The sequence below is a fragment of the Hyaena hyaena genome, unplaced genomic scaffold (genome assembly GCF_003009895.1).
Source record: "Hyaena hyaena isolate Hyena2069 unplaced genomic scaffold, ASM300989v1 scaffold_412, whole genome shotgun sequence".
Taxonomy (NCBI): domain Eukaryota; kingdom Metazoa; phylum Chordata; class Mammalia; order Carnivora; family Hyaenidae; genus Hyaena; species Hyaena hyaena.
This window is the reverse complement of record NW_024081043.1, coordinates 1058848-1079727: the sequence shown is the minus strand read 5'-3', so window position 1 is coordinate 1079727 and position 20880 is coordinate 1058848. Positions and strand designations below refer to the sequence as shown.

General features: G+C 36.0%; 1 protein-coding gene across 1 annotated transcript in view; it reads right to left on the bottom strand.

Annotated features, from left to right (window-relative positions):
* The window catches only part of REV3L (REV3 like, DNA directed polymerase zeta catalytic subunit), a 180687-nt gene that overhangs the window by 74829 nt on the left and 84978 nt on the right, over positions 1–20880 (bottom strand). Inside the window, exons 10-13 of the mRNA XM_039252205.1 lie at positions 13431–13550; positions 10186–10423; positions 5310–5452; positions 128–4298 (exon numbers count right to left, since the gene is read on the bottom strand). Of these exons, the coding sequence (XP_039108136.1) occupies positions 128–4298; positions 5310–5452; positions 10186–10423; positions 13431–13550 (4672 nt within the window). The remainder of the gene's footprint in view (positions 1–127; positions 4299–5309; positions 5453–10185; positions 10424–13430; positions 13551–20880) is intronic.

Below are 20880 nucleotides of genomic sequence, written 5' to 3'. Positions count from 1 at the left end.
ATTATGAATAGCTTTTACAATGATTTACTTATACAGTATTACAGCCAGAAAATTAACAGTCAGGTACTAATGTTATATTCATTATAATACTCAGAGTGACTCAAAGGGAAAAAATAATTCTAATTACCTGGGCCTTTCTGGTACATCTGAAGGATTGCTGCAAAATGGTTCCTGATAAATAGTTTCTGAAAGGTCATGATCCAACAAAGTTGCCATAATTTCTTCCCTACTTGGTGGGGACATAAGTGGTTTCAGAATGTGAGCAGTTCGAGGGGTGAAACTGCCATTTTTCGATTGTGAGGGAGAGCTGGTAGACCTTGGCGAACTATCAGGTGTTGGTGTCAATATATCATTGTTTCTTGAAACATACAATTCTAAATCTTCAGAGGCTGCATCCACAAGCTCACCATCAGGGGAGGATAGTATTGTAGTAAAAGAAGCACTGACTGAGTCAAGAGACTGTTGCATCTCTTTTCTGGTATGACCTTGAATCCAGTCTGAAGTGCCTGGCTGTGAGAGGCTAAGAAACACTTCTTTGCTTACTGAACTCCTATTCAATCTGGATTTTTCATTTAGACAGTCCTCTGTCTGCTGGACACAGAAAGAATCCATTATTGAAGTAGAGCGAGTTGTTAGAGGATGAAAGCTACTTTTCCACTGGGTGTGGCGATGATTCTCATTGCTATCTATGGACGATTTCTCAAATAGTTCAGGACTTAGAGTACCAGATCTAATCCATGAGTTTGAGTCTGAGGCATGATGTTTTTTGTCTTCATCACACTTCTGGTTATCATGACTTAAAAATTCACTTTTTTCTATAGTTTGTCCTGGGAAAAGATCTTGAGCTGCATCACTTAGGAACTTCTGTGGCAAATTCTGATCAGCTGGGACAAACTGACTTCCAGAATAAAAGCTACAAAATCCAGTTTGACCTATTGTATTAATATCAAAATTATAATTATGTTCAGGAGACAAGCTATCTTCAAGTGAATAACAACTCTCAAAACCTGGATCTGAAAAAAAGATGGGACTGTCATCTGACAGAGAGTTATCCACCTGGCCAGAGTTCTGTAAATTGAGAGAGTCTACTTTAAGAAGTTTGGGAATTTTTTCTTTCGGTTTTGTACTTCTAGGAGTTCGAGGTTTTCTTGAAGATGCTACTGATCGTGTTCGTTTAATTGTTTTGTTTTGTTCAAGGGAACCAGAAATACTTTTGTTCGGTTGAGGTTTATTAGATAATGGGTCCTGCATAATATTTGCATTTTGTGCTTTTTGCTGTCTCTTCTGTAACAATTCTTTTAGAACTGCCAGTCCAGATTGGCCTTCACCAAATGCTGAAGGTGTTGACACATTTCGACTTTTACACTGAGAAAGTGCTTTGGTTTGTGAAATTGCTTCTGACAACGACCTCTGTTTTACCCTTTCAGGTTTAAAATTTGACATATCTAAAATAAAGCCCCTTTGTTTTTGCTCCCATGCTATTTGTTTGATTGGACTTCTCAAGGAAGTTACAAAGCAATTATTAGGCATTTGGCTTTCCTCTGAAGCTGCATTTACTGGAGAACAAGTTTCACTGTGCTTTGACTGTTCTGCCATGCACACAATCTGCTGCTGACTATCTTTGCAATGCAAAAAGTTAGGGGCATATGCCTGGTCTGGCTTTGAGTCTAAAGAATTACGATATTCATTTAACTTTCCAATGGATGACAAATAGTTTTTCTGTGTATTTGCATTCTCTTCCGTCTTTGGAGACATTATACCCGAAGATATCTGTGTATTCTGTGCTACCTGAGATAAATGGTTGGAAAGATCAAATATATTTTTTTGAATCAAGGTTGATTCCTTTAGAGTAAACATAGTGCTTTGATTAAGAGACCTCTGAACATTAATTTTTGAGATTCCAGGTCCCAAAGAACTACAAACAACTGATGAATGCAAATCATCTCGTGAGTTGGGGAATGTTTGCAAATCAGGCTTCTTGCTTTCTAAGAAAGAAGAAAAGCAGCCAGATATATTCTGTTGTGCATGAATTCCAGTGGGCAGGGGAGCAGAAAGGGGATGATCTATAGCAGAGCTCATTAGTGACACTTCTTTCTGTTTAAAAAGCAGCTGAGCGCCTCCAGAACTATTTGAGGTCTCAGACACATTCTGATGTTTCAGCACAAACTTAACTTCAGCACCAGACTGAGATTTAATTTTTTCATCTTTAATTGTTATGTGCTTTCTTGACATACCTTTCTCATTTGTTTTTTGTTTCTGTTTTGCTCTCGGTTTCTTTTTTCCATCATCTCCTAGTTTATTTGTCTGATTTCGTTTGTTCCTTTTCTTAGTAACTACAGTGGGATTAACAAGCTTAGTTTTGGATTTTTTAACCTGCGCTCTTGCTCTACTACTTTTTTCCATACGAGAACTAACAGTCTTGTTATTACATGCATTAGGACCCTTAAAAAGCATTGCTTCTTTATCTGCAGCAGCCATCATTTCTTCAGCTCTTGGATCTGTGGGAGACCAGCAGCGAGGGGGAGAAGAATTTATGGGACTTGTGCTTCTTTCAGAAAGAAAACCTAGTTTAGACATAACATCACTATAATTCAAGTCACAGTCTTCGGTTTCAGCATTGTAGGATGGCGAGGGAGGAGACAGGATAGCGTGTGACCGTTTTCTCCTGAAAGACAAAGTTCTTTTAATATTTTCACTATTTGTCCTTTGTTGCTTACCAGTTTTTTTCTTTGCAGACTTATGTTTTGATTTTCTTCTGTGACTTTTCTTTGGTGTTAGTGGATAAATGGGATATTTGGTTGCAGGGGAGTCAGGAACTTTTGGCCAAAAATCCTTCAAAGGTGCAAGCTTTTTATATAGTTCCATTTTTTCCTCTGTCAATATAACTTGTTTTTCTTTAGAGTCTATTTTTCCTAGTTTCACAAGCATATTTTTTCTCCCTCTAAATCTGTTAATAATAATATACTTTATGATGACAGGGGGCAACTTTTTAGACATTTTTCTCCGTTTTCGAGATTTGAGAGTTCCATCTAAACTTTCACCAATTTCCATGGGATGAGGTAGGCTAATTTTTGAGTTGTGTGTTACAAAACTTGACTCACTATCTTCAGTCTCATAATTTACCTTGCGTTTGGCTCTCAGTGTATATTTATTTCCATACAATCCAAAGGACTGCTCAGTTTCTAAGGTTGTCACTTCTCCAAAGTGGCAGTCTATAAAACTGTCTGTGGGTGTTTTACTTTCAAAAGCTCCACGGGTGACTTTAATTAAGTCACTGGCCAATACATTATCCTTCTCAGGATTACTATTACAAGGATTATTTTGTATACAATTATCTTTTGTGGATACAGTCTCACTAGTTTTGGTAGAAGTCTCTTGATGACCTATAAGCTTCTTTTTATTCATTTTTAATCGGGACTGTTTACTGCTTGGTTGTAGTTTGTATGTGACAGGAGAGAGTTTCTGTGGTCTACTGAGACAGTTAGAAAGAACAACACTGGGAAAAAACATATAATGTGCTGCTTGCTGGCTGAGGCTTGGCTTTTCAGTTTTATGTTCTTGAAACTCTTCATATCTAATTTTAAGTTTATTTAGCCCACTTTCATCAGCAATGCTATCAAGAGAATGTACCATAGTTCTATTCTCTCCTGAGCATGACAGCAATTCACAATTTTCAGTTAATGATGAAGGGAATAAACTATTCAGAGCTGTGCTGTTTCCTTTTTCATTTCCGTCAGAAGATAATTTAGTTTTTGAATGACTTAGGTCAGAAAAGTTCAAAGAATTTTTGCCCAGTGTACTTTCACTACTATGACGGTTCATATGTATAAAAGGGGCATCCTTATCAATTTTTCTAATGTTTGTATACTTTCTACTTGGTACTTGTCTTGTAACAGATGGGATATCTTCTTCATAATCAAAAATACTACTTTCACAGGAAGATACTGGGAGGATATCTTTCTTACTACTTTCTTTATGAGAGTTTTCTGAATGGACAGAACTGCTTAAAGATCCAGGGTATTTCACAGAGTAAGTGCTTTCATTTGCAAAAGAAGCAACTGAATGATCTAGACATTTTTCTATATTGTTTGGCTGTGGGAGGTCTTCAATTAAATCTTCCTTGTTCAAAACATGGGAAGAAAGGGCACTTGTGTGTTTACACTGAAACGTAATTTTAGCAGAAGATGGGGGTTCTAATGTAGCAGCATCTTTGTGAAAGATGGAAGGTTTTACTGATAGTTTGCTTGTTGCAATCACAGAAGAGTGAGTTCTAGAATTTTCGTTGTTCAATGGATTGTCTGAAATGGGAGAAAAAAAGAATTTATTTCACCTCCATGCTTTTAATTTTTAAAATCTTTCCTGCCCTCCCCCACCAAAGAAAGAAAACCACAGGGTGGAAACTGCCAATAAAAATCAACTATCCTTTCTCTTCAAAAAAATAAAAAAATAAAATCTTTTCCCATACTATCACCTTGAAAGAAATCATATGAAATTTTCTATGCTTAAAATGGTTGTCTCAACAAAAAGGTCACTCCTATCATTAGGATAATAACTCAATCTAAATAATCAAGAATCAGTCATACTTGATTATTAGTCATTATTTTAAACATATATTCCTTTGATCAGAAATAAATTATTGGGGCACTGGGTGGCTCAGTCGGTTAAGCGTCCAACTTCAGCTCAGGTCATGATCTTGCAATTTGTGAGTTCGAGCCCCGCGTCAGGCTCTGTGCTGACAGATCAGAGCCTGGAGCCTGTTTCAGATTCTGTGTCTCCCCCCCTGTCTGCCCCTCCCATGCTCACACTCTGTCTCTGTCTCTCAATAATAAATAAAAACATTAAAAAATATATAATAAAATTTAAAAAAAGAAATAAATTATATTAATATTCAGTGCCACTGTGGGAATAGGGAAAAATACTGTCATCTTGAAAATTTTTCCTTAAACAATGTTTCGTTGCATTATCATTTCAAATAAGCTGAGCTATCTCTTTTTTTCAAAATTTTATTTAAATTCCAGTTAGTTAACATCTGACCATGTTTCTTATGCTACTTAAATGTTAACATGATCAACTGATTAAAGTTTATGAAACTTTAAATCAGTGATTTACAAATGTTATCCTCTTAGAAATGAGAAAGAATCACATACCTACATACTCAAAGAAAAAATCTTAGAGGACAGAACGTAAGATAGTATTGTCAGAGCCTCACACTTAGCCAATTTTGTAAGAAAATGTGATTAAAGTTTTAAAATCAAATACATTTTTAGCCCCTACATAATAAAATGGTCACAGTGCATTAGTTTACTTACCACTATTTTCATCTGCAGTTCCATCTAACTGAGGTATAGAAAGATTGGCTAGAAGCAAACTGTTATTACTCCATTCCATTTCTTCTTCTGAAGATGAATCATCTTCTTCAGTTGAGCTTCTATGGGTATTTCTACACAGTGATCTAGAGAATATTAAGATTCAATAGTGAGTATGATCATAGAAAAAAGAATATCAGATTCAAAAAGTTGCCTAATGTGATGCTATGATAGTAAAACTAAAAAGATCGAGAACCCAGTAACATCTAAAAAGGTGGCATCTCAGCATATTTTAAGAAGTCTCCACAAATATACAATCTCTATACTATGAACTGGAAACAAATAGGTAAGCAAGGGGGTACTCAGGTCAGGTTGAAAGAGAAAACAACAGGGATCAGAGAGGGGCTAGGAAGTGGTAAAGGTGTTGAGTTGGTCCCAGCAGTGGCTATAAAGACGGTTACTAAGGAATTCAGATGGGCTGTGAAATCCAGAATGACTTCATCTCTTATTGATTAAAATTTTTTCACTAGGTCCTACTTTCTATTTGGATGGGCAAACTTACTTTCTATCTATACCTAAGTTTTTCTTTCTCTTGTCTCAAAAATTTGGAAATGTCCTTTAATTATACATAGAACAGTTTCTCCATCAAGCCTTTACCAAATCACAATTTGTCCTAAAGTCACTCTCTTAGAAGCTCAAAGAGTTATTAGAGGTCATCCAGTCCAATTTTGCACTGAGTAGTGCAAAAACCTTATTTTTAATAGATGCTAAAATCTCTAGTTTTACATTTTCAGTATAAGGAACTTGCTGCCTCACCAGGTAATCTTTTCCACTGTTAATTTTTAGTGATTTTCTTCCTATATTTACACAATACTTTCCAACTTCCATGTATTATTCTTGCTTTTGTCCTGTGTCACTCTACGTAGCCAATCTATGCTATTTTCCATCTTTAATATATAACCTTTAATATATTTGAAGGCATTTATTATTTGTCCCATAATTAGATCTCTAATTAGATCAAACATCTATTCTTCCTATTGCTCTTTATTTTTTAAGAATGTTTACTTATTTAGTCCAACGGGGGAGGGAGTGGGGGGGGAGGCGTAGAAAAAGAGAAGGAGAGAGAATCCCAAGCAGGCTCTAGACACATAGCATGGAGCCCAACTCGGGGCTTGATCTCACGAATATGAGATCATGACCTGAGCTGAAATCAAGAGTTGGAACATTCATCTGACTGAGCTACCCAGGCACCCCCTTTGCTGCTCTTTAAAAGTGAGTTTTCACAGATCCTTCCTTTTCTTCCTCTTCTTTCCCTTTCCTTTCCTTTCTCAGGATTCTTAAAATATGGTAATTCAGGGCAGAATAGAACATTCACAATACAAGAGAATTGAATGATTCTTTCTTGACACTATACTTCTATTTTTCAATTTCTAATATTCAGTTATTAAATGTTTATTCACTGTTATGAAATGAAAGGTTTGTTTTCCCAAGGTTAACTTGGGGATGGTTTTCACATAATTGGTCCAGTCAATGAACATGTAAGCATTAATTAATCAGGGGATAAACTATGACTATTATTTTAAACAGGCTGACATTATTGGTAACAAGTAGAGAGTAACTTTATAAGAATTTTGTATATTTGAATTTTAATCTACTTGATACGGGTATAAAAGTATAAATGAGATGTAATCTGAGAAACTGTAGACAAAATGTTAATGTTATACTGAAGGTAAAATCAAAGTAACAATACCAAAATAAACAATAAAGAAAGAAACAAATGGAAAAAGGATAAAGTGAAATACCATAAGAACAAATAGAAATATCAAATAGTCAACACTTTACTAAAATATGAAAGAAGCAATCCAATTTATTTGATTACAACAAGACTTAAACACATCAAGTAAACACTGTAATTATTTTATTAATAAAATCCAAAATCTGTTAGAGTAATAAATGTTACCCCAGGTACAGCTGGTAGCCAATAATTAAATTCACTATTTTGGTAACCATATAACACTAAAGACTTATTGTGCTCTTAATCAAGTAAAATCATGGCTTTTCCACAGAAATTATTAAGCCCAAAATGAACTAAAAGTCTCTCTAGTCTATATTTATATAGCCGATTCACTGAACCTAAACATAGGACTCTCAATTAGGCATCACCTATTCAGTTACAATGTATTTTTGAATCTATATTTTGTCATCCAATGACTTACCAATCTCTAACGTTTGTGATAATCTCAATCCAATCTAGCATGATACTTGGCATTTAAGCATTTAGGTGGTTTATTAAAAGCAAATTCATGTATTCTCCTTACCTATTAGGATGTTATGTAAGACTTCACTAAATGCCTATTGAAATTAAGACTCAATAGGATTATAACATTCCCTTAACCATATTTAAAAAGGATATAAAGACCACAGAGCATGACTTGAACTGATATACTCTACTTTCCTTTCTAAGTGCCCATAAAATGTTTATTTAATAATCATAATTATTACCCTTACTAGAAAGGAGTAGGACTGGAAGCAAGGAGAAGGCCAGTTAAAAAGTGAATCATAGTATTCCAGACAAATGATAATGAAGGCCTAAGTTAGGATATTACCTTGGAAAGGAGGGGGGGGATAGAAGGACAGAACAAAGGCTATGGAGACAAGAGTTGACTGACACAACTAAACAATAAACAGGGGTATAAAGGAGGGCAAGTCAAATAAAACACTGAAATTACAAACTTTCAGAAGTCAGTGGGGTGGGAAGGGAATTTATTATTACAGAAATAAGAACAAAGCTATTTTTATTGGTTGTTGTGGCTGAGGCATTTCCCAATAGGATAGTTCATGGAAAGATTTATCAAATTTATATTAAAAAAATTAAAAAGCTAACATACAGACGAGCTACAAAAAGTTTTATGCCTTTTACTTCACTTTTTTAAAATTTTATTTATTTTTCATTTAAATACAAGTTTAACATTTAGTGTAACAATGATTTTAGGAAAAAAATTTAGTGATTCATCACTTACAATATAAGACCTAGTGCTCATCCCAACAAGTGTCCTCCTCAATGCTCATCACTCACCTAGCCCATCTCCCCAACCAATACCCCTCAAGCAACCTCCAGTCCATGCTCTGGATTTCAGAGTCTCTTGTGGTTTGTCTCTTTCTGTTTTTATATTATTTTTGCTTCCCTTCCCTTATGTTCATTTGTTTTATATCTCAAATTCCACACACATTTAAAAAAATTTTTTTTTAAGTTTTATTTATTTTTGATAGAGAGACAGCGTGAGCAGGGAAGGGTCAGAAAGAGAGGGAGACACAGAATCCGAACACAGGCTCCAGGCTCTGAGCTGGCTGTCAGCACAGAGCCCAACGCAGGGCTCAAACCCACAAACTGCGAGATCATGACCTGAGCTGAAGCCAGATGCTTAACTGACTGAGCCACCCAGGCGCCCCCACATACATTTTTTAAAAACAGATTAGGAAATATTGGCAAAAGACATTTTATGACACCATGGAGGGTCAAGTCTATCAGGAAATCAAACACTGATTCTGTCTGGACCAGGTAGCATTAGTTCTTCAAAGGTCAAGGGCTGAGTCTTTGAATGATTCATAACTGTCACAGCAAAGGGAACTGAACACATGAAGCTAGGAAAAGTATAAAATAATATTTTGCAGATTTGGAATTTTCTACTCATAGAATGAAAATGGAATTCTTTGTAGGACCATAGTGTGAAAATATAGAAGAAAGGGTTCTGATATACACCCAGATAACAAGGGACCAAAAATTTTATTTTTAAGTAGCGTTGAGAAACCAGAGGAAATCTTACATGTATATTTAATATTTATGGATTAATCTTTCACCCTTCAATAATGGCTCTGGGGATGAAAATATCAAACAAAAGAGTTTAGAGGCTTTAGTATGTCTACATAACTTTAAATGAGAGGCATACTCAATGTTTCAGTCTCAGAAGCCTAATCTCTTTGGACATACAGAGATATAACTCAAACCAATCAGGGTCACAAGAGACTGATGTGGAAAACTATCTTATTCATTTAGCTTGAGAAATGATCAGAATATCAATGTCTGTTTCTGAGACTCTTTTATTTATTTTTAATATTTAATTCCTTCAGTCTATTCACTCCTAAAAACTATTTATTTTCAAACTGACTCTAGAACTGTTGCTCCAACCCATAACAGGTCACCTCTCAGAAGACACTCTTTTTTCCCCCAATTCAGAGATAAGGAGGCCTCATTTATTTTGCCTTATTTATTATCCACACATATACAAACAGATGATTTCTACAACTTAGGTTTATGGGGGGAATGGGAATTGGAGGAAGTTGGTCAAAAGATACAAACTTACAGTTATAAGATAAGTACTAGGAAGGTAATGTACAACATGGTGACTATAGTTACCACTCCTGTATGATAAAGAGGAAAGTTGTTAGAGTGAACCTTGAGAGTTCTTATTAAAAGAAACATTTTTTTCCCTTCCCCCCCTCCTATTTCTTTTTACTATATCTATATGAGATGATGGATATTAACTAAACTTATTGTGGTAATCATTTTACAATATATGTAAGTCAAACTTTTATACTATACAACTGAAACTCATACAGTGATGGAAGTCAATTATTTCTCAATAAAACTGGCAAAACATACTTACGTTTAATCTTTTTAAATGTAGCAAAATTTTATTTTGCTTAGAATATGAAGTTATGCCACAAGAAAAACAGAGCACTACTTTAAAGAGATTTAAAAGACAACTATTAGTTTATAAAGTATTTAACATGAATAATAGTAAATAGTAATTTCTAACTAAAGAACAGTGATCATGGCAATAGGAAATTATTAAATTAATGGAAATAACTAAAAAGTTACCTCTTTTTGGCACAAGGTTCTTCAATATTGCTGTCCCATCTCTGAGACATCACCAAACTAAGCTCCATTTCCTCTTTTTCAATCTGTGGTTCATTTTCTTCATCATCACTATTTTGGGAATTTTTAGTGTGTCCAAAGAAATGACACTGTGATGGTATCCTATTTCTTCCCGCCTGATATCCATCATTTTCCAAACCAGCAAGAAGATGTACCAGAGCCTCATCAGGACTACTGTCCACTATAAAACAAGTGAAGCATCACTAACAAATAACTCTTCTACATAATTCAACAATTCAGATCAGTTATAAAACAAGGAAATCACAGATGTTGGCACATACTGAAAGAATAGAAATGACTTTGTTGATGTAGCTCTTTTATTAAAGTGTGATGATCTTTGGACTACTTGCACTGGAATGATTTTGTGTCTTTCCAGACCCCATCCTATATCTACTGAAGCAGAATTTCTGAGGTAGGGCCCACGAATATGCATTAATCAAGCCGCCCAAACTCTTACTGCACTGTTAAGTCCAAATAGAGTCACCAGTGTTCAAAACAAATATAAAATATGGAATAAATATATGATTAATGCTAAGAAGTGCCTTAAAAACAGTACATGTGAACACCTTATTCTCACTTAAGTTGTATTTAGCTAACAGGATAGACAAATGAAATCTGTAGTTGAAAAACACAAGAAAGCTTTTAAGTGGTCAATGACATTACTTAAAAAACCTTGAAGACTACAATGAAATGCCACTTCATATGTACTGGGGTTGACAAATCGAAGACAAATAATAAGTATTGGCAAGGAAGTAAAGAAATTCAAAACTTTCTACATTGCTGATCAGTGTGAAATGGTGCAGCAGCTTTGGAAAAAACCCTGATGATTCCTCAAGATGTTACACATAGTTACCATATGATACAGAATTTCCACTCCTGACATATACCCAAGATAACTAAAAACATATATCCACACAAATATATATACATGAATAATCACAGCAGCATTATTCATAAGTGCCAAACAAAGTGGAAACAACTCACATATCCATCATCTTAAGAATGGATAAATGAACTACGGTATATTCCTATGACAGAATATTACTCAGTAGTGAAAAGGAATGAAGTACTGGCTCATGCTACAACTTGGATGAACCTTGAAAACATTATGCTAAGCGAAAGGAGCCACCAACAAAAGTTATAGGATTCCATTTATATGAAATTACCAAAATTGGTAAATCCATTAAGGAGAAAATAGATTAGTGGTTGCCAAGAGCCGAGAGGAGGGAAGAATGAGAAGCGAGTGCTAATGGTTATGGGGCTTTTTTAGGGTGATAAAAATGACGGAGATAGACAGTGGTAATGGTTGCATAACTCTGTGAACATGACAAAAATCACTGTATACACCAGAAGGTAAATTTTATGGTATGTGAAATATCTAAACAAAAGCTATTATTAAAAAAAAAAAAAAAACAAAAGACCACGAAGGTGGGAGGTTTGTTCTAAGCTAATACATAACTTTTTTCTAAGAAGAGATAATATGCTCTCTATTTACCAAAATATCAGGTCCCAGGTTTTCTTCATTGACATTAAAGAAAATTGGTTCAAATATGCTACCAAATAGAAGACAAAAATAAAGATATTTTCTTGTAAAGGCCACTCTTGCAAAAATCTGTTTCTTAAACCTAGAACTACAATTCATTTTTCCTGTCTCATTCTTTAATAAAAGATTTACAAATGAACTACAGATATTTGACTTTCAGATCTTTGACTAACACGGAGATTGCATTTGTGACTAACACATAAATCCCAACCTTAGGCAAGGTGGAATTTATCTACTAATGATACACTTTATTTTCCTGATATAATGAAATAAGGATATACCTCTCTCACTCTCTTTTTCAATTCCTTCATTTCTCTGTGTTCCTCTTAGCTGCCTCTTTTTTCTTTGGATCATTGCTTTCTCGAAATGCCATTCATTTATAAAAGAAAATTTCCTACTCTTGTCTAAAATGTTCTTGAAATATAACTGGGTACAATAATTTTGGTATTGTTCCTAGTCAATTTGTGTTACATTCAAATGAAAATGAATATATCAGACAGAGGACACTGTAGAAAGCTGGGAACACACCTGATGCAATCTCTCATTTGATACAGTAAGAATGGAAAAAATACAAAATTCACACAAAAAAGAGACATAAAATCATTACACCAGGAAAAACAAGAAGCATGAAACTCAATGACATTTTTTTTGCAGTGAAATTTTATTTTAATGTTTATTTTTATTTTTGAAACAGAGAGCAAGTGCAAGTGCATGAGCAGGGGTGGGATAGAGTGAGAGAGAGAATGAAAGAGAGAGAGTGGGAGAGAGAATCCCAAGCAGGCTCTACACAGTGGAGAGCGCAGAGCCCAGTGTGGGGCTTGATCATGACCTGAAATCAAGATTCTGATGATTAACTGACTGAGCCACCCACGTGCCCCATAATGAAATTTTAAATAAATTTTTGAACAGGACGTCAGTAATTTAAGGTAAATTAATGAAATGAAATCTAACATGCCTTATGATGCTAATGAAAATGCATTTAGGGAAATGCAAAGACACAGAGAAATAACTGTCATGTTATATACTTGCCAAAAATTAATGGCTCAAAAAGAATTGTTCAGGAAATTTCTGATACTCACGAAGGAAGAATCAATTATGGTATTTAATTATGTACTCAACTTCGGAGAATTCTGAATTCAAAATAAATGTATTTTCCCCCTAAAGCAATATAGTTGTCCTCCAACCAAAGTGAAGTTTAAAAAAAAAAAAAAAAAAAAGGGAAAGAGGGGTATCTGGGTGGCTCAATCAGTTAAGTATCCGACTTCAGCTCAGGTCAAGATCTCACAGTTCATGGTCAAGCCCTGAATCAGGCTCCATGCTGACAGTACAGAACCTGCATGGTATTCTCTATCTCTCTCTCTCTCTCTCTCTCTCTCTCTCTCTGTCCTTCTCTGACCTGTGCTGTCTCCCTCTCAAAATAAATAAATTATCTTAAAAAAAAAAAGAAAGATTTTTTTTCCACAATTGTTTTTTAGAAAAAGCTGTGTAGATACTTCATTTAATTCAAGGTTCCATTTTTATACTTACAATAAGGATTTACTGAACATGCAACATTAACCTCTTTAAACCAAAGGAAAAATTCCCCCTCACGTACATACTTTCATTGATTAAAATATTGAAAATTTATAGTAGAATCATTACTTACAGAAAACTGGTGACTCACTCAGTCTTTGGGTCAAAGGCTGAAAAGTCTGACTATTTTCCATGAGGTTCAAAATTGCTTCTTCATTAATAAGAGCTTCCTCCACTTTGTGTGTAGTATGACCTTAAGATGACAAAGAATACAAAAACATTAAAGCAATGGCTTAAATCTAAAATTTATTGTTTAGAATTTGTGTAAATTAGGAAGCATGACAATGCAAACCTATGTAAAACTTGAAGTGTTAGTGATATACATATTAAATAAAAAACAGAATAAAACAGTAAAAGCCACAGGAATATCTAATCAGACACATGGGATTAAAAAGGAAAAAACCAACCAAGCACCTTGAATCTGTAATTCACTAAATATTTATAATCTCATTAACCTCTTTGGTCCTACCTAGTTTATACAGTTATATTTCTCTGGTAAAAAATATTGCAAATTAAAATATACAAACAGAAAAGTATAATATAATTCTTTATTCTCTAAGGCTTAAAAATCATAAATTTTACATTTCTCAGCTTTCAACCCCATGATCTAAAAATTTGTCTTTCAACATCTGATTTTTATAAATCTAATTTTTACAGAGGGATTAAATAATTTTAAGAATAAAGATAAAAGAGTCTCATACTCTAGTCAAAGAGAGAGTAACAATAGAAAGCAAATAGTAGTAGAAAAAAAGACAATAGTAAAACACGGCAGGCAGTTAGAGAGAGCTAACTTTAAAACAGTTCTTTTTTTGCTTCTAGTATGCAGACTTAAAACCTAGTGATTTCAACAGTTTTTAAAAGAGTTTAAAGCTTCAGGAAAAAAATATTTTTTAAAAGTTTATTTTGAGAGAGAGAGAGAGAGAGAGAGAGAGAGAGAGTGTTTGCATGTGCATGAGTGGGGGAGGGGCAGAGAGAGAGAGAGAGAGAGAGAGAGACAGAGAGAGAGAGATAGAGAGAGAAGCCCAAGCAGGCTCTGGCTCTCAGCACAGAGCCTGATGTGGGGCTCGACCTCACAAACTGTGAAATCACGACATGAGCCAAAATCAAGAGCTGGATGCTTAACCAACTGAGTCAGCCAGGTGCCCTCAGGAAGAAATATTTTTAACACATCCTAGGACACCGTGGTCTAATAAAGAGTACTTAATCAAAACAAAAGAACATACAAACTGTGAAAAATAAATAGCACATACTCAAACAAGACAACTTAGAGGATCAGTAAAAACAAAAGCTGGTTCTCAGAAGGTAATAATAAAATAGACAAGATTGGCAAGAATGATCAAAACAAAATAGAAGACACAAAAGATGTCAGAAATAAAAGGGAAGGTACCAAAAATAAGAGAGATGTTAAAGTAATATTATGAACTTTATGCCAAAAGCATGGAAAAATCAGATAAAATGGATAATTTCTTAGGAAAAATATGATATAAAACCTGACTCAAACAGAAACAGAAATCTTGAGTAGACTTACAACAGTTACGGAAATTGAACTAGCAGTCCATTCAATTTTCAGTCCCAACACAAAATTCACTCACTATTCACTTTGGATGTTTTTATAGATGAGATCTATCAATTCTCCAAACAGTAGATTATACAAATCTAATAAAAATAGTTTTGTTTTTAATTGAAGTATAGTTGACATACAGTGTTTATATTAGTTTCAGGTATACAACAGTGATCTGAGAATTTTATACATTATTAAAATTCTAGAAAAGAGTTCAAAAATAAACAAAACTCCACAACTCACTTAATGAAGCAAAGTATGAATCTTTCTTGATTAAAAACAAAAAGTATAGAAGGAGGCAAGATGGCGGAGAAGTAGGGAGCTCCGTACATTTTGTCTGTCTCCATCTCTCAAGCAGAGAAGGCCTGAAGCCATCCGACACTGAACTGCGGGAGTCTGGGAGGAAAAGAGACAGAGTCCACTGAGAGGACCTCATAGGTGCGTGAGTGTGGACTGGAAAAGATAAGGACAGCCGGGACCTGGAGACAGGGAGGGAGGGAAGGGAACCCCCTTCACTGGCTGCTGGGGTGAGTCGAGGGGAAGAGAAAGAGCGGCTGAAGGCTGAAGCTGCTCATAGAACTGTCCCTGGAGAAGAGAAAAACTTCGGCTCGGGATGGAGAGTGATCTTATTTCTAGCTGTGGTGCTGACTTTGGGCTGTGTGCCTCTGTCCCCGGCGGCCAGAAGAAACTGCTCCGCTGCTCTCCTGGCTCAATCTGCAGCAGGGAAGCAGCCCAGCCTGTGGGATTACATTTTTGGCGGTATCAATAAAGCAGTGAGCAGACTAAGACCTGGAAACAAGGCGTGGCTTGGGGCATAGGACATGGCCCACCTTGGCTACACCCACGGCACAGGGAGATCGGACCCAAAAGAGTGATTTGCAATGGTTGGTTCGAGAAGGGACTGGGGCACTGCCTTTTTTCTCCCCACAACCACCAAGGTGGGACCTCAGGGAGTGGCTCACAAAACCCCAGTGGAGGCTAAGACCTGCCTACACCAAACCATGCCCATCCCTGCTAGAGAGCTGTCTGGGGTTTTTTTTTGTTTGTTTTTAACAGGAGCCCAGGGCAAGATCAACATGGATGCACTGCCGTGATTAATTCTAGATTAATTCTTTCTATTCAGATATATTTTCCCTTGTCTCATTCCTTCCTATCCCTCCCCTCTGCTGGACTGGGCACTCTGGTCACTGGTTTGCTTAAACAGTCACATTTAACCCATTCTTTAGATGTATATTCTACACCTCTACCGCTACCTTTCTATCTCTCTCTCTCTGGAGTAATCAGACTATATAGTTTATTTGGGTAACATTATCTTAGTTTCTTTCTCCTCGCCTCTTACCATATTCTCCTCTTTCTCTCTCTGAATTAAGCCTCTTAGTCTCTCTGCCTGGTCATTTCTCTTCCAATTTCACTTCCTCCCCACCCTGTCATTTCTTTCTTTGTATATGCTCTTCTGTCAGTACTGCGTACACCCTGCTCTTTATTTGTAGCTGGGAATTTCAGTTTTCTGCTTTTAGACTGCCCTTTGTCTTTTGGGGTTTTTTCTTTTCCCCTTTCGATTTGGTTGTTTGTTGGATTTGCCTGTCGGTTTGCATGCCTTCGTTCCCTGTGTCTGTCTGTCTGACTTCCTTTCCAGGGATACATCAAGAAACAAGCCAAAGTACACGTGGTGGAGAATCCCAAATACCACTACAAGTAGGGAAATAAAATAACCAAAGTCTCAACAAAAGAGACCAAGAGACACCATTAAAAGAACACTTCCTGAACAGACAGGCCCTGCAGTCAGTGAGCCTTTTTAATATAGCAGTACTTGCAGGTACAGAGCACACAACAAGCTTTTAAAACTGACAAGAGACAGAAAGCTAGCCAAAATCACGAAAAGGAAGAACTTCCCCCTAACGAAATTCCAGAAAGAAGTGACAGCTATAGGACTGCTCAAAACAGATATAAGCAACTGTACAAGAATTGAGAACAATACTCATAAAATTAATCACTGGGCTTGAAAAAGGGATGGAAGACATCAGAGAAGCTATTGCTACAAAGGCCATGGAACTTAAAGATAGTTGTGATAAATTAAAAAATGCTATAAATAAGGTGCATAATAAAATGGAGGCGTCCAATGCACAGAGTGAAGAGGCAGAGAGAATAGGTGATTTAGAAGATACAATTATAGAAAAAGAGGAAGCCAAGAGAAAGAGAGATAAACTGATCCAGGAACACAGAAGAAGAGTTCCAGAGCTGAGTGATATAATCAAATGGAACAATATCCATATCATAGGAATTCCAGAAGAGGAAGAGAGAGGGACGGGCGCTGAAGAGTCCTTGAACAAGTTATAGCTGCGAATTTCCCTAATCACGGGAAGGAAGCAGACACTGAAACCCAAGAGGCACAGAGAACTCCCCTCAGACCTAACCTGAATCGATCTTCTGCATGACACATAGTGAAACTGGTAAAACAGAAGGACAAAGAGAGAATTCTGAAAGCAGCTAGAGATAAAAGGGCCCTAACATACAAAAAGAGATCTATCAGAGTAGTTATAGACCTATCTACTGAAACTTGGCAGGCCAGAAAGGAATGGCAGGAAACCTTTAATGTGATGAACAGAAAAAAAATGCAGCCAAGAATCCTCTATCCAGCAAGCCTCTCATTCAGAATAAAAGGAGAAATAAAAGTCTTCCCAAATAAACAAAAACTGAAAGAATTCGTCACCACTAAACCAGCCCTACAAGAAATCCTAAGGGGCACTCTATGAGGGAAATGTTGCAAGGAATACAAGGTACCAGAGACACCATCACAAGCATGAATCCTACAAAGAAAACAATGACTCTAAAGCCATATTTTTCAATAACAACACTGAATGTAAATGGACTAAATGCTCCAATGAAAAGACACAGGGTAGCAGAATGGTTAAAAACCAAAATTCATCTATTTGCTGTCTACAAGAGACTCATTTTAGACCTGAGGACACCTTCAGATTGAAAGTAAGGGGATGGAGAAATATCTATCATGTTACTGGAAGTCAAAAGAAAGCTGGAATAGCCACACTTATATCAGACAAACTGGACTTTAAACTAAAGGCAGTAACAAGGGCTGAAGAAGGGCATTATATAATAACCACAGGGTCTATACATCAGGAAGAGCTAACAATTATAAATGTCTACACACCAAATACAGAAGCACCCAAATACATAAAACAATTAATCACAAACAGAAACAATCTTATGAATAAGAATGTGCTAATAGCACGGGATTTTAATACTCCTCTTACAGCAATGGAGAGATCAACAGAAAATCACTAAAGAAACAATGGACTTGAAAGACACATTGGACCAGATGGATCTGACAGATATATTTAGAACTCTACATCCTGAGGCTATGGAATTCACTTTCTTCTCAAGTACACATAGCACATTCTCCAAGACAGATCACCTACTGGGTCATAAAGCAGCCCTCAATAAATATAAAAGAACTGAGATCATACCATGCACACTTTCAGATCACAATGCTATGAAACTTGAAATCAATCACAGAAAAAAGTCTGGAAAACCTCTAAAAACATGGAGGTTAAAGAACACCCTACTAAGGAACAGATGGGCCAATCATATGGAAACAAATGAAAATGAAAATATAACAATCCAAATTCTATGGGATGCTGCAAAGGCAGTCCTAAGAGGAAAGAAAGTACATTGCACTCCAGGCCTATTTCAAGAAATTTGAAAAAGGGCAAATACAAAATCTAACAGTGCATCTAAAGGAACTAGAAGGAGAGCAACAAGAGCACCCCAAACCCAGTAGGAGAAGAGAAATAATAAAAATCAGGGCAGAAATAAACAATACAGTATAAAAAAAAAGTTGAACAGATCAATGAAACCAAGAGTTGGTTTTTTGAAAAAATAAACAGAATTGATAAACCTGTAGCCAGGCTTCTCAAAAAGGAGAGAGAGAGACTCAAATAGACAAAATCATGCATGAAAATGGACTCATTACAACCAATCCCTCAGAAATACAAGCAATTATCAGGGAATACTATGAAAAAATTATATGCCAACAAACTGGACAACTTAGAAGAAATGGACAAATTCTTAAACACATATGCACTACCATAATTCACATGAGAAGAGATAGAAAATCTGAACCGACCCATAACTAGTGAAGATATTGAATCAGTTACCAAAAATCTCCCAACAAATAAGCGCCCTAGGACAGATGGCTTCCCTGGGCAATTATACCACACATTTAAATCAGAGTTAAAATACCCATTCTTCTCAATCTATTCCAAAAAAACAAAAATGGAAGGAAAACTTCTGGATTCATTCTGCAAAGCCAGCATCACTTTGATTCCCAAGCCAGAGACCCAGCAAAAAAAGAGAACTATATAGGCCAATAATCCTTGATGTATATGGACGCAAAACTTCTCAACAGGATACTTGGAAACTGAATTCAACAGCACATAAAAAGAGCTATCCACCATGATCAAGTGGGATTCATTCCTGGGTTACATGGCTGGTTCAATATTTGCAAATCAATCAATGTGATACATCCATCAACAGAAGATAAAAACCATATGATCCCGTTGATAGATGCAGAAAAAGCATTTGACAAAATACAGCATCCCTTCTTAATAAAGACCCTTGAGATAGTCGGGATAGAAGGAACTTACTTAAACATTATAAAAGCCTCCTATGAGAAGCCCTCAGCTAACATCGTCCTCAATGAGGAAAAACCGAGAGCTTTCCCCCTGAGATCAGGAACACGACAGGGATGTCCACTCTCACCACTGTTGTTTAACATAGTGCTGGAAGTCCTAGCATCAGCCATCAGACAACAAAAGAAAACAAAAGACATCAGAATTGGCAAAGAAGAAGTCAATCTTTCACTTTTTGCAGATGACAGGATACTCTACATAGAAAACCGGACAGACTCCACCAGAAGCTTATTAAAACTGATCCATGAATTCAGCAAAGTTGTAGGGTACAAAATCAACGTACAGAAATTGGTTGCATTTTTATACACCAATAATGAAGCAACAGAAAGAGAAATCAAGAAGCTGATCCCATTCACAATTGCACAAAAAAATCATAAAATACCTAGGAATAAACCTAACCAAAGATATAGGAGATCTGTACGATGAAAACTATAGAAAACTTATGAAGGAAATTGAAGAAGATAAAAAGAAATGGAAAAACATTCCATGTCCATGGATCAGAAGAATATTGTTAAAATGTCATTATTACCCAAAGCAATCTATACGTTCAATGCAATCCCTATCTATTATGCACCAGCATTCTTCTCAAAACTAGAACAAACTCTCCTGAAATTTGTATGGAACCACAAAAGACTCCAAATAGCCAAAGTAATATTGAAGAAGAAAACCAAAATGCGAGGCATCACAATCCCAGACTTTAGCCTCTACTATAAAGCTGTAATCATCAAAACAGTATGGTATTGGCACAAAAACAGACACAAAGACCAATGGAATAGAATAGAGAACCCAGAATTGGACCACAAATGTATGGCCAACTAATCTTTGACATAGGAGGAAAGAGTATCCAGTGGGAAAAAGACAGCCTCTTTAACAGATGGTGCTGGGGAGAACTGGACAGTAACATGGAAAAGAATGAAACTAGATCATTTTCTCACACCATACACAAAAATAAACTCAAAATGGATAAAGGACCTGAATGTGAGATAGGAAACCATCAAAACCCTAGAGGAGAAAGCAGGAAACAACCTCCTTGACCTCCACCGCAGCAATTTCTTCCTTGACACATTCCCCAAAGGCAAGGGAATCAAGAGCAAAAATGAACTGTTGGGACTTCATCAAGATAAAAAGCTTCTGCAGGGCAAAGGAAACAATCCATAAAACTAAGAGCCAGCTGATGGAATGGGAAAAGATAGTTGCAAATGACATATCAGATAACGGGCTAGTAGTCAAAATCTATATGGAACTCACCAAACTCC